The sequence below is a fragment of the Arvicola amphibius genome, chromosome 13 (genome assembly GCF_903992535.2).
Source record: "Arvicola amphibius chromosome 13, mArvAmp1.2, whole genome shotgun sequence".
NCBI lineage: Eukaryota > Metazoa > Chordata > Mammalia > Rodentia > Cricetidae > Arvicola > Arvicola amphibius.
Genome location: NC_052059.1, coordinates 68369726 through 68385034, shown reverse-complemented (window position 1 = coordinate 68385034; position 15309 = coordinate 68369726). Strand labels below are relative to the sequence as shown.

Sequence of the window (15309 nt, the reverse complement as noted above, 5' to 3'; positions counted from 1 at the left end):
CAACTGTCAGTCTCCTGATTCCACTGATACCAAAATCCCAAAGTATAGTCTTCAAAATGTAAAAGTATCAGCATCTGCAACTTGACAAGACTGGGATAGAAGCCTAGTGCCAACGTCCAGGTGGCATGTTCTTGGTTACAAACCCTTAGCATAAGGTAAGAAATTGTACAAGAAATTTTCATTCTCTATTTTTCACCTATTGCATGGTAGTACATTCTTAAGTCCAATACTTGGTAAGTAAAGAGGATTTAAGTTTGAAATCATCCTCAAATTGGTGATGCAAGGCCTGGCTTAGAATACATGAGACTACCTTTATTTTTATATCAAAAGTATCCCAAATTCTCTTTAAGTATTTATTTCTTGATTAAACTCCACCCCTCCCCACGAGTTTGAAAAATATACCTAGAGGATCTAGAGATGGCTCAGTGGTTGCTCTTCCAGAGTATCCAGGCTCAATTTATAGTACCCACACAGCTCACAACTGTTACTCTCATTGCAGGTGATCTAACATGTTCACCAACAATGCACATAAATGGACCATTAACCTTCAAAACAAATTAGTTAGCCCACAACTACAGACGCCCAGCCAACTTCTGTAACCAGATCAAACACCATGCTTTGTTGGCCTAGGACCCTGAATGTCAAAGCAAGTATATATCTAGACAGGGTTTCTCTGTAGCTTTGGAGCCTGTCCTGGAACGAGCTCTTGTAGACCAGATTGGTCATAAACTCAAAGAGATCCGCCTGCCTCTGTGTCCCATATGCTGGAATTAAAGGCATGTGCCAACACTACCTTGCAATTGTTTTGTTTTCTAGGCAAAGAAAATGACACTCACAGGACGCTGAGGCCTAAAGCATACAATGTTCTTATTAGGATTAAGAATACTGCCGGGCAGTGATGGCGCACGCCTTTAATCCCAGCACTCAGGAGGCAGAGGCAGGCGGATCTCTTTGAATTTATGGCCAATCTGGTCTACAAGAGGTAGTTCCAGGACAGGCTCCAAAGCTACAGAGAAACCCTGTCTCGAAAAACCAAAAAAGAAAAAAAAAAAAAAGTAATAATAATACTGATAGTTTTGGTGATGAATGAAAAGTATAATTCCACTTTTCTCAGATTTTCTACCTGCATTCTTGAAGAAAATATAAATTCACCTGAAAATACAATAAGCACCAGGAATTTAAGCTAAAGACGCCCTATTAGGAATTACATCTGCCCCCAACAACTTGAAAACACCAACACATCAAATACATTTTATTTATTACTATCTTGGGCATCTGATAAACACTAGATTACATCCGCGCTACTCTAAAAAGCTAAAATGCATATGACTGAAAATAAAACACCCATCCAAGATCCAGATCCTTCCCTTGACTACTCTGAATTTATAAAACAGACCTGCTTCTAGATGGCCCAAGCATGGTTCAGTAGGTTGTAACTCGGAACACAGAACCTAAACAGCTAGCTAATAGCTCAGTACAGTTAAATGTATGACTCTGTTCACATGAAAATCCAGGACTATACACCAACATCATACGGGTGGGGGACCCAAGGGTAGCTCTCAGATAGTCATTCTACTTTCTATTTTTCAAAATATACTCTGTATAGCAGACAGTGCTAGGTTGTGTTTTCATTCTGTGTACAGTAGACAAATATTTCCTTTTATGGAACAACTGGTAAAAACTGAGTTAAGTCTATGTTCATAAATGACTAGGTTTTATAGCCTACTATGCAGAAAAACAGGAATAAATAAAAAATAAACTGGCTGTCAGGACCACACAAGTAACAAGCTCCAAAGCCTGTTCACATTTTTAGCCTTACAATGTTGGTTCTTAGCTGGGCAGTGGTAGTGGCACACACCTTTAATGCCAGCACTTTGGAGGCAGAGACAGGTGGATCTCTGAGATTGAGGCCAGCCTGGTTTATAGAGCAATTTCTAGGGCAGGCTCGAATGCTATATAGGAACTCTGTCTTGAAATACAAGAAAGTTGGGTCTTATGTGGCACGTCGTTCGCAATGACTGAAACTAATCTAGAAAGAGGGTAAAAACTAAGGGTAAGCTCATATGGATATTAGCCCTCCCTCATTGTATTCTCAGTTCTCTGAAAGACAAATGCTTTCTTATATTCAGTAACTGTGAGGCCAGGATGGGAATCCAATAAAAATTAACTAGGCTTCTAAACAGTAACTGAAACAATAAACCACTCCATGTCAATATTATTTAAAATTAACATTCATCTTGAAATTATTTTAATTTATATTGGTACACATGATTATGACTCAAAAAAAACTAAATCTGATAGGATTTGCGGAAGTCAATTAAAAAAAGCAATTATAATAAAAAAAATCAGTTTTTTCCTTCAAATTCCTGGTTTAATAAGGAATTGTTTATTTTGAGAAAAAGATCCCAAACATCAGGCTGTTCACAAAAATAACCCATGGTATTAACTTTAGAAAACAAATAATAAAGAGTATTACACTATTTTCCTGTAAGATGCATTCGACATGCCAGCTCTCATTCACAAAAATACATGGTTACATTCGTGTTGAACAGGCCCACTCAAGTGAGGGAAACACACACCTCTAATGCAAAGCTGCTCTCGGGGATTACAAGTAAATGAGATGCCTCTGCAGTTAGGGAAGCAACCACTGAAATTATATGGATGGGAAGAACTGTACTCCCTGCATAACAAGAGATTATTTTGGAGACAGTTGATAAAAACCATACATCTTTTTATTGTTAAGTCAAAGAGGTATCAAAATTAAAAGCAAAACTTACAGAGTAAGACTTAACAAAACTACTAAGGAGCATCAAAGGGAGTGAGAATGGAACTAGGCGCAAGGCAAATATGAATCAATGAACACAGGAGAGGGAGAGGGTGAACAGTGAGAATGTGCTGAGGACACTAGGGGAGAGGACCTGGTGTTACTTCCATCTCTCACAAGCGCCAGGTAAAATGGATAAGGGGATAAGATCTCTAAACTCCGCTATGTGCTTAGGAGTCATCCTCCCCATTGGCGCTGTCTCTGTCATCCTCTCCTTCCTCTGCTTCTTTTTCATCGTCCTTGATCAGCTCCAGCTGTGAGAAATGGAAACCAATAAGGTGGCGTTAGAGAAGTCCCTGTCTCCGGACCACAGTCCCGACCCCCTCCCTTCCCCAGGTGTTCACCTGGTCATCCCCTCGGTCCTCATTGTCGTCGTCGTCCAGCAGGTCGCCCTCCTCGGCAGAGTCGTCAGCACCCGCCTCAGACTCCATCTTGACGTTCGTCTCGTCTTTCTTCACAGAGGCACTGCTCTGCTCCTCCTCTGACTTCTCGTTCTTCAATTCTACTGGGGAGGAGAAGGACAAGTCTGTCCAGGGGCAAGGGTTGCCCACAGAATATAGAACTCTCATTAATCAAAGAACAAGGATAGTTGTACAAACAAATAAATGTCCTTCCCAAACACCCCAATTTGCAAATACATTAAACTACCTGCTTGTTTGCTTTGTTCTTTTTCAATTTTTTCCAGGCTTTCCAGCAGAGAATCCACTTTTTGTTTTATCTGAGTCAGCTCCTTCTTAATGGCCTGAAGGTCATCACCTTTCACTGTAACAAATACATTATTAGATTAGAATAAAACATAATTTACCAGTTGTTGAAAATGGTCTCTTTGGGCGGTGGTGGTGGAGCACACCTTTAATCCCAGCACTTAGGAGGCACAGGCAGGCGGATCTCTGTGAGCTTGTTCGAGGACAGGCTTCAAAGCTACAGACAAACCTTGTCTTGAAAAACCAAAAATAAAATAAAATAAAATAAAATAAAAAAAGAAGTCTTCTTAAGTGCTGGGTTGATTCATTTTCAGCACCATGGGGGAAACTTAACAGTTATTAAAAAAAAAAAAAAAAAAAAAACAATTTGGAAGAGGTAACAACCACAACAATAAGTAATGGAAACTTTTTTTGTGGGTGAGACGGGATTTCTGAGTACCCCTGGCTGTCCTGCAACTTGTGCTCGGATTAAAGTTGTATGTCATCACCAACCAGCTAAGAGTAACAGAAACCTTTATCTTCAGTTGCTAAATGACTTATGTTAATTTTATGTTAGAGAACTTGTATGTTACAGAACTCACAGATCCCTCTGCTTCTGCTGGATTAAAGTTGTGCACTGCCACAAATCAGCCTTCTTAACCTGAAGTTCTTTTCCTTTTTAGATTTCTTTATTATGTATGTATACAGCATTCTGCCTGCATGTATGCCTGCACACCAGATTTCATCATAGATGGTTGTGAGTCACCATGTGGTTGCTGGGAATTGAACTCACGACCTCTGGAAGAGCAGCCAGTTCACTTAACCTCTGAGCCATCCCTCCAGCCGCTAACCTGAAATTCTTAACCACTACTTTTTCCTTGGTTTGTGTTCATGAATAAGCCAGAAGCAAAGTCAAGTGTCATATTTATTCTTTATTACAGAGGAGGGGAAGTTTTTTTCTTTTTTGGGTTTTTCAAGAGGGTTTCTCTTTGTAACTTTGGAGCCATTACTATAACTTTTTCTGCTTGTTGACCAGGCTGACCTTGAACTCCTGCCCCTGTGTACCAGGATTTAAAAAAGTGTACCACCACCACTCGTTAAGAGACAACAGGCTTTCACTATGTGCCTGCTCCCGCCTCCCTAATGTGGGGGCTAAAGCCATCACTACTAAAGGATCTCTCAATGAAACAGGAATTCACTGACTTTGTCAAGTCCAGGTTCCAAGTCGCCCTCAACCACTCCCACTCTGTCAAGGTAGTTAAAATAAGGCAATTCTGTTTTCTATGCATGCTCAGGAACCAAACGCAGATCCGCATCTCTTACAGTGCAGTAACTGAGCATCTCCCCAGACTCACTCCTTCATCTCACTGTTTCAAGTTCACACATATACACCAGTTACGTCAACTTTAGCAATACCCTTAATTTAAAACAAACACAGGCTGGAGAATTGGCTAAGTTTGTTATTCTTGCAGAAGTTCTCAGCACCTATGTCAGGTATCTCACATCTGTAACTCCAGGAATCAACACCCACTCTGAGCTCAATAACCCCGGCCCTACATACATATATGTAAATAAAAATAAAATTTGGAGGTAGAAGGCATTGAACAAACACCAACCATAATAAAAAAGCAAATTAACACTTACATTTTCCGGATTTGGAAGAAGAGCCCCGTTGTCCACTCTTCGAATTGAATCCACTTTTGCCCCTTCGAGAGGTGTTTCCAGAAACACGCTGGCGTTTAGAAGGCACCACCGCTCGAGCAATAGGAGGAGGAGGAGGAACACGTGCTGGGTAACTGTACATCCTATTGGAAAAAAAGTCTTAGAATTAGGTTTCTGTTTGATGAGATTCAAAACTCCACTCTGTTGAAATACCACCGCATAAACTCTAAGAGGAAAATCACTGAATGATAGACTTGGCTGGTTTATAACAATGTCTGTTTCTTCTCTGACACTTTCAACAGAACGTTACTTATAATGAATTGCTTTTTAAGCAATCAACATAAAGTCAAGTGTAAAATTAACCGAGTTTGCGAACAGGTATTCATTTTTAACAAAGTCTGATCACATAAACAAAAATGCTACTATTATAATTACAAAGTTCAGCCACCTACATTTTTCACCTTAAATAGAAAAAAAAACCCCACAGCTAATCAGGACAGATAAGACAGCAGCACATTAAAGCATTTGCTGCCAAACCTAATTAATGAGCTGGATTTGATCTCCGGAATTTGGATGAAGGGAAGAAGAACCCAGAAGTTATCTTATCCTCTGGCCACATGACTGCCCACCATAAATGTGGAAACATCTTACTACAATGATTTATTTTAGTGTGCAGAAGTATGGCTGCCGCACCATACTTAAAGCCATCAGGACCACTTGGAGGACTTCCATTCCATGGGAGAACATGTAAAAGGTAGCTTTACTTAAATCAGCTCAATGGAACGAAGACAAGTTGATTTGTTAATTTGAAAATGTGTGTTACACTGGTTTGTCTAGCTCTACCATTTTAACCAACAGTTCTGCCATTTACCCTTATTTCTGTGGGACAAAGTTTACTACAGCTATTTCTTGTTGTTCAAGGTTGCCTGAGAATCCCTTAATCTTAAGTCTTAATAAACATTTAATAAAGCACATGCCATTTAGTACTGCAGAGGCAGGTGGATCTGATTGTTCAAGACCAGCGTGGTCTGTATAGTCACAGGAAGAGCATTACAAAGTGAGGCCCTACTTTAAAAAACAGAAGCCAAACAAAAGAAGGTACAGCAGACAGAAAGAATGTACCTGACACTCTTATCTGGGTTTTCTGAACTGAAACAGAAACTGCTTAATTACCTAAGAATCGTGTTTTCATTTTATATATTTGCAACAACAAATATACTTTTATTATAGATCAGTGCAAGATGATAAAAAAACTACAGAACATTTTATTAATCTCTTATCACTTTAAACTCTTTAGTGGACACAGAACAAGGATTAAAAAATATTAAGGTCCTTTTAAGCAGAGTGATGTTTTAGAGTTACCATGTCAGTAGATTTGCTAGGCAAGTGATGTTGGCTCATAACTTTAATTTCAGCACTACAAAGAAATCCTTATCGGGGGGGGACGGGGGGGGGGACCTAAAAGAATCCTTTTCTTCCATTATATTATGTGATTTGTATTTGTTTCATTCTTGCATTTCACAGGTTAGCCTCAATTTGACAACCTTCTAAGTGCTGGAATTGCATGCCAATCACCCATTATCAGTTCTGTTATTACATCCAATTCCAGTCATTTCAACAATTTGAAAGATTTACACAAGTTTGAATCATTTGCTAAGCAATACAGTTTAATCACTATACACGGTACTCCTCATAGGTATCACAGTAATCTAGAGAAAAGTATGCAAAATACGGCTGGGCTCCTGAGTAGGATGCAGAGAGGGGTACAAGCATATAAACCAACTACCTCTTATATAAGGGAGCCACATCTCTTACACAAGAGGAAGCCACAGGGAGTTTTGAAACAATCATACCAAGTTACTACACCTCTAAATGAAAACCACTCAAGAGTGCTGAGGCAAAAAGGATCTTTAGCAGACCTGGGCTACATGAGGCTGCAAAAATCAACATGAAACAAAGTCAAAACAAAATACACACAAACCAGCTCATCACCTTGTGGATTTTAGAATACTTGCAAAAAAGAATAGTGATTCAAAATTCTGCACTACAAAGAGTCAATGTGACACTCGAATATATGCAAGGTAACAGTGCCAACTGACTCTGAAATACTTCATTTGAATCTACTTTTCTTAATTTTCAAAGATTAAATATGATCAATTAACATAATATTTTAGTAGTACTCTCTTCGAAAAGCTTCAGAACAAAAATAATCTAGGCTATAACATGTGTTGAATATTAACTTCATGGGAATTTTAGCATTACTATGTCACACTGCTCTCATTTGTCGGGTCCAATTTAGGGGTGGGGAAGAGGCCAGAATCTTCCTAGTAATCCAAATTCAAATGCTCTTACCACACCCCGCTAAATAAAGTAAAATTAGCTGGACAAGGGCAAGGCAATTCCTGTCACTAATCCCTGAGGCAAACAGCTCTGAGTTCATGGTCAATAAGAGTCTCTTAAAAACAAAGGAACCATTAAATCATGTTAAGGAGATGAGCTACAAAGGAACCTGGTTACTCTAGTGATTCTAAGAACGATGTATTCTGTACATCCACACAAAATGCATGCACAGTGGCATCTAGCTCCAAGGGGGAGTTAACTGTTTGTTACAAAGTTCTTTGCTTAAAAAAAAAAAAATTCTTTGCTGACCAATCAATTTTTGTCTTGAGTAAACACTGCCTCTACCACTACAGAACAACCGTGCACTCCTGTATTTGTTATTTATATAACAAAGCTGCCAGGATACTTCAAGGGTTTCTTATCAGCTCCTTGCTTCTCATGTCAGTCTTTAAAGTTGGGGCAATGTGTGTCTTTATGGTCTTCACTTAGTATGGCTCCAACTGGATGACACTCTGATCATCACCCACCCTCTCAGGCTTATCCTTTCATAAATTCAAAGGCAGTGTTTAAAAACACTGTTAATAACTTTTGTATCCTGCCAGTGATTAGTTGAAACCTTTTAATTCCAGCAGAAGAGGCAGGATGATTGCTGCCAAGTTCTAGGCCTACATGGTCTAGGTCCAACTTTAAGTTCCAGGACAGCCAGAACTGATACACAGGGAAACCCTGTCTCGAAAAACCAAAAATAAAAAGTAACTTTTTAATCCTTTCTTTCACAGCACCCCCAACTACTTTTCAAAAGTTTATCAATTTTCCTTGGCCAGATAATTCCCTGTGTCTTACTGGTGCTCCAATCTACCAATATTTCCGCATACAACTCAAAGTGAGTTTCAGAAATGCAGTTACATAGAGAAATTCAGTCAGGAAAATAAAACAGAAGAATTTAAAGACATACAATTCTTTGAAAGTACTAATAAAAAATAGTTAAAATCTTAAAAAGTACCTATTTCCTAACTCGATAAACCTCTAAGACCAGCAGTTGGGGAGGACATAAAGAATCAAAGAAAGCTCAAACAAAAATAAACATCACAATAGAGTTTGTGATACATGTTATATACTTGAGGCTAGTCCAATAAAGGTTAAATGAAAAGAAAAGATGCCCAATAAACCCAAGTATTTTAAATAAATGGCAACAGCCGTATATCCTCTAAACATTAATATTGCAATGTCGGTTTCCAACGAGAAATAATTATTGTATTATGTACGCTGTAGTAAATTGGGGAAAACAAAATTAAAATATTCCTCCCTCAAATATCAAGTACTGTTCACCCATTGAAATGCCTTTAAAGTCCCACCTTCCTACTATGCCTAACTGAAAACATGGCTTTTACCTCTGGCCTCCACATTTCTGTGTGTAAACATGTATACACACAGTTCAATAGGTGCTGAGAGATGGCTCATCAGTTAGGAGGGCTGACTCTTCTTCCAGAGGACCCAGGTTTAATTACCAACTTACATTTGACTAGCAACTATCTGTAACTCCAAAAGTCTAACACCCTCACACAGACATACACGCAGGGAAAATAACAGTGCACATTTAAAAAGAAAAAGTTCTCCTTTCCTGAGGAATATGTACAAGTTTATCATTCCATTATAAGAACCCAATGACAAACAAAGGTACATATTACAGCACAAAAGTCCATAAAGAAGCTACACTAGAAGGAATATTACCAACACAGAAGATACCCTCAAGGTTTTATGGAATGTGCCCTTCCATTAACCCTGCCCTAAGATTACAAGCCAAATGCAATTAAGGCAGAATGATGATATAGAACTGGTTGGGGATAGGTGGATGCAGAGGGTCTTATGACCCTCCCCCCATCCTTTCCCTCTAAAAGGGAAGATCTAAGCCCGTTATTTAGATGTTTGGGAACGCTCAACTCCTGTAGACAGTAGAACTGAGAATACAGCTACACTGCATTGTGTAGGTCCATGTGCTTATACTACAAGCCATGATAAAAGGTGTGCACATACCACCACATCTAGTACCATGATAATTTCTGTCTGCTCTCATCTGATTCTACCCAGTCAAAACCCTCATGGTTGTCCCTACAAACACTAAAGCCATTTAACGGTCCAAGTAAGAAATGTTTGCATCTCTGTTTTTTTAGAACTACACTATAGGCTGGGCGGTGGTGGTGCGCGCCTTTAATCCCAGCACTCTGGAGGCAGGCAGATTTCTGTGTGTTCAAGGCTAGCCCGGTTTACAAGAGGTAGTTCCAGGACACGCATCAAAGACCTTGTCTCAAAAAAAAAAAAAAAAGTTACTCAAGTAACATACTCCATTTAGAAATCTTAGCAATGTTGCTTTTAAAGCAATTTGCTATTACACATGACTTAATGTTTTCTAGTTCATTAAAAGGAATATTCAAAGGAAACTATGCGAGTTTAAACATTAGGGATCCTTTCTATTCTAATACAGATCCTTTCAAATCAATGAAAATGCCATGCTGTGCTATGGATACAAGCTGGCTCAGAATGAGACCACTGCCTGATGACCCACATTCCAACCACAGTACCATTGCTTGTCATCTCACATTGCCCGAAAAAAAAAAAGCTGATCCAACAAGCCTCTTCCAGCGACTAGACCTTCAACACATGAAACAGATATTCACACAAACCAATTCATATAAAAGATTTGGAGTAGGGTTTGCTTACATCTTATTAGGTTTTAATTTTGAGTAGAAAGCAGCATTTGAACCAGGTAGTGGTGACGCATGCCTTTAATCTCAGCACTCAGGAGGCAGAGGCAGGTGGATTTCTGTGAGTTCGAGACCAGCCTGATCTACAAGAGCTAGTTCCAGGACAGGCTCCAAAGCCACAGAGAAACCCTGTTTCAAAAAAGCAAAGCAAAACAAAACAAAAAGGCAGCATTTGAAACCTGTCATTCATTACTTAAAGAGAATGTGAGCATGATGGGCTTTTAAGAAACATCCAATAAGAAAAAACCCTTACACATACCTGTCATAATAATCCCGTTGAAAGTCATAGTCCAAATCAAATGAGGAACTGAAAAATAAATACCAAAAGATTATCTTGGAGTTGCTGTTGTTAATTCAAAAGGCAGATGGGGTGAAAACAGGCCAAACAAACCACAACAATCGATCAGTAAGATTAGCAAACAAATAATCCCCATTCAAACAAAACAATTGCCCTCCATATTGTGTTAAGAGCACTGGAGAAGCAGTGATCAAATTAGTTACTCTGGTGAAAATTAACAAAATAACTTATGAGGAAAACCATGAACACCATTAAGTCAAAATCCCCTCCTCTCTCTCTTGCTTATTCCCCAGTTTCCTAGAACCTAACATTCTCTTGAATTCATGCTAAACACATACAATTCTTAAATAGCACAAATCTGAGAGCTAGGAAACGGGCAAAAGGGGAAGTATGTTAACACAAGTTAATAAGCATTATACTTTTGCACATAGAAAACACATTGCACTAACCCTCCCCACATCCAGAAAACACAGAGAAGATGCCCACTGATGGACACAATGCAGTTATAAATAATAAAGTTCCGGACCTGAGTAGAGGGGACGGAGAAGGGTGTTCTGGTACTGACCCGTACATCTCCGCTGCAGATCGTTTCACACCTGCTTTCCCGCGGTTCACTTTTGGCTCTGCAGCCAGATTAATATCTGGAAAAAAGGAAACAAAGGGGAAAGGGAGGAAATTAAACACAAAAACTTCAAGGCAATAAAAGACTGGACTGTATCCTCCAGCAAAGCAAATAAAACCCATATTTCAGAGTGTTAACTATCTGATGTATAACGTTACCTCTCCTTTTCACTTAGAAGGTTTTTTAAAAATATATTTATTATGTATACAGTTTTAGTTCCCATGTCTGCCTACACGCCAGAAGAGGGCATCAGATCTCATTATAGATGGCTGTAAGCCACCATGTGGTTGCTGGGAATTGAACTCAGGCCTTCTGGAAGAACAGTAGGTGTTCTTAACCTCTGAACCATCTCTCCATCCCCACCCACTTAAAAGGTTTTGATACCAAAAACTGTCCTAACATTATAATTTTTTCTTTGTTATCTATTATCCCCACGCTCAGCTCCCATTTGCAAACTCCATTCATCTTTCAATGTTTACTCAAGCACTTACACAGTTCAAGAATATCACATTAGGGGTTACTACTAACAGATCTTCTTTCCCAGTAATGTTTCTATTTAAATTTCACACGCACACACCATAAAAGAACATGTGCAAAGATAAACATGGGAATTTTAATGTTATATATACGAGAGCCATGTCCAAAGGACTTTTTTCCTTTGGAGATATGCTTTCTCTATAGTTTTGGAGCCTGTCCTGGAACTAGCTCTTTTAAACCAAAGATTCACCTGCCTCTGACTCCCCGAGTGCTGGGAGTGAAGGCATTACCATTACAATCAGTTAAACTCCACACAAAAAAATTTACCTAGCAATTATTATTCAGACAATGAATTAACTTATACACACACAAACCAATGAGAACAAAAACAAATTTCAAAGTCCATACAATACAGAGTTTGCAAGATGGCAAGGCAACAAAGGTAAAGCTCCTGTCCAATTCTGACCACCTGCACTCCATGTCCTCTACCCACATGGTGGAAGGGGAAAACCTACTAAGGTAGTTAAGTTGGATCCTGACCAGGACATGTGCATGTGCACAAAGTGTGCACAACTTTTCTCCAAGTTTAAGGGCACAAAATTATTGGAAGAGTAATATGCATTAAAAATGTGACCAAGCGGGACTGGAGAGATGGCTCAGTGGTTAAGAGCATTGCCTGCTCTTCCAAAGGTCCTGAGTTCAATTCCCGACAACCACATGGTGGCTCACAACCATCTGTAACGAGGTCTGGTGCCCTCTTCTGGCCTGCAGACATACACACAGAATATTGTATACATAATAAATAAATAAATATTTTTAAAAATGTGACCAAGCGTAATGACTAAAACTGGTGTCCAGGACCCATAACAGAAACAGGACTGTAGCAAATTGTGCTGATTATTCAATGAGAATACAAAATAAATGAACTTCTTAATATACAACCTTGTTTTTAGGAACTAAACCATAGATTTACTTTCTTTGACACTCACTGTCTACATTTTCCTCACTAGTTCTAACAAAAAGCCTAAAGGAAAAAAGCAAAATCCAACACTAGATCAAAGCTGGTCTCTAGAACAAGCTTCATAAATGAAAAATTTCAGATGAGGACCAGTACAATAGATGCATTGTCATTAAATCCTTATGTCTAAACCTTGCTTTACTAGTCCTTTTATTTCCAAACCATGTGTTAGTTCACTTATACTTTTATTCTTATAAAAGTTTCCATTATATTAACAGTAAAATAAAACTACCGAGTTGATTCTTTCAGGTAACATTCAGGTAAGAATTCTTTCAGGTAACATTATTGTATTTATTGAACATCTAAAATGGAATGCACAAAAAGAATTTTAAACCAACAAATACAATGTTGAATCTAGTCATTATTTCCAGAGTCACTGCTCATAAACTGAATGAAAGAAAGGAAGGTAATGATATCCTAATTAGCATAGTAGTAGTAGATGCTAGGACATTCAGTTTTAGCAGTCTCCAAGAACTTCTCTGTATCTCCTTCTCCCTGCCTTACTCAGCACCTCTTTTTACCCTTTTGGTTTCCTTTCTAGTTCTTTACTGTTTACCCACAATGCACCTACTTATATACAAAGAACACTTTGTCTTTTCACTTTGGTATTTACCAGTTTTTCCAATTTTTGATTTTCTCTTTTGAGTTTTTAGAAAAAACTTATTTTTTATGTTATAGACAGTTGTGAGCTGCCATGTGAGTGCAGGGAAAAGACCTTGATCTTCTGGACAAGGAGCAAGTGTTCTTAATTAATCATCTATCCAGTTCATTTATTTTTCTTTATAGCTAAATAAAATTTCACTATATATGTACACACAGTGTATCACATACATGGAATTTTCTTCATCTGTCTATGACTATCTACACTGGTTGCATCTTTGCTGGTGGAAATGTAGCAGTAATAAAGACAATTATCTGTAGTAGGACATGGAACACTCTGGCTCTATGCCTAGTAGCAGTACGACTGGCACTTGCCCAGGTTGATAGTTATGAAAACCCCACAAACAGCCATAGTGGCACTTCACCAACAGTGGATAATGATGCGAACCTTGCAAACGAAGCTTTAACTTCAGTACTGACTAAAAATACAAAATTACTTTCCATAAAAAGCATAAAAAAATAAACTACAGGGCTGGAGAGATGGCTCAGAAGTTAAGAGCATTGCCTGCTCTTCCAAAGGTCCTGAGTTCAATTCCCAGCAACCACATGGTGGCTCACAACCATATGTAATGAAGTCTGGTGCTCTCTTCTAGCCTACAGGCATACACACAGAATATTATATACATAATAAATAAATATTTTTAAAAAACTACAGCCCGGGGCTGGAGAGATGGCTCAGAGGTTAAGAGCATTGCCTGCTCTTCCAAAGGTCCTGAGTTCAATTCCCAGCAACCACATGGTGGCTCACAACCATCTGTAATGGGGTCTGGTGCCCTCTTCTGGCCTGCAGAAGAGTATTGTATACATAATAAATAAATAAATATTCTTTAAAAAAAAAAAACTACAGCCCACAACACATTTCTATTAAGCAGCGCTACAGTAGGTCTGCCAGAATTACAAAAACTAAGGACTGACTAAAAGGAACAAGCCACTATAAAGTAGAAAAATGAATACTAGCAAATGAAGTATCATTAATGCTTTCACTTTATTGTGCACAAAGAAATTACAAAGTGCCGGGCAGTGGTGGCATACACCTTTTAACTCCAACATTCAGGAGGAAGAGGCAGGTGGATGTCTGTGAGATTAGACATGTTAGTCTACAAAGTAAAATGCAGTAGAGTCAGGGATACACATAACAGTAAAACCATGCCTCAAAAAAAAAAAAAAAAGCCAACATAGAATTAGGGACTAAGTGATAATTTGTCAAATACTTGAATCTGTATGAGATTATAATAAAGTCAGAATGAGGACTAATTATTACAAGCTATTAAGGCATCTCCAAGAGGGTCTAGCGATGGCTGTGCAGTTAAAAGCACTGGCTTCTCTTCCAGAGGTTCAGAGTTCAATCCCCAGCAACCACACGGTGGCTCACAACCATCTGTAATGAGATCTGGTGCCCTCTTATGGCTTGAAGGCAAACATACAGACAGAACACTGAATATAAATAAATAAATTATAAATAATCTTTATAAAGTTGAGATAATGGCTTAGAGGTTAAGAGCACGGGCTGTTCTGCTCTTGCAGAGGTCCTGAGTTCAATTTTCATAAACTACGTGTGACTCATAACCATCTATATAAGATCTGCTGCCATCTTCTGTTATGTGGGCATACATGCAAGAACACTAAATATAATGAATAAATCTTTTTTGTAAGTTTTTTAAAGATGAAATCCAAAGGACAAAGCCTAAACTATATATTCACATACACTGTCTCAGTGACAGCTCCACATTATACAATATTATTATCATTTGTTGTATCTTAAGATTATCACAAGTTCCCCAGTTTCTGCTTTGCATTATCACAAAACATTGTATTCTTACATTTTAGTCACATTATTAAATATCTAAAGACTACCTTACAGACTTAGGGAAACAAGAAGACGCTGCTAGATTATATATAAAAGAATAGCAAAGTGTAATACGTATGTACAAAAATGTCATTAATGAAATCCAAAACTTTGCAA

The 15309-nt window shown here is 38.4% G+C and overlaps 1 protein-coding gene across 10 annotated transcripts in view; it reads right to left on the bottom strand.

Moving 5' to 3' along the window:
- Positions 1 to 2714: 2714 nt before the first annotated feature.
- The window catches only part of Hnrnpc (heterogeneous nuclear ribonucleoprotein C), a 31880-nt gene continuing 19285 nt past the window's right edge, over positions 2715 to 15309 (bottom strand). For 5 of the 10 annotated variants that reach the window (XM_038309601.2, XM_038309604.2, XM_038309605.2 and 2 more), the window contains 6 exons: positions 11096 to 11210; positions 10531 to 10578; positions 5152 to 5312; positions 3473 to 3586; positions 3169 to 3350; positions 2715 to 3078 (listed from right to left, as the gene is read on the bottom strand). In XM_038309601.2, coding sequence (XP_038165529.1) covers positions 2995 to 3078; positions 3169 to 3350; positions 3473 to 3586; positions 5152 to 5312; positions 10531 to 10578; positions 11096 to 11210 — 704 coding nt within the window. In that variant the 3' untranslated portion in view covers positions 2715 to 2994. The remainder of the gene's footprint in view (positions 3079 to 3168; positions 3351 to 3472; positions 3587 to 5151; positions 5313 to 10530; positions 10579 to 11095; positions 11211 to 15309) is intronic. The other 5 variants (XM_038309607.2, XM_038309608.2, XM_038309609.2 and 2 more) reach the window with 5 other exon arrangements.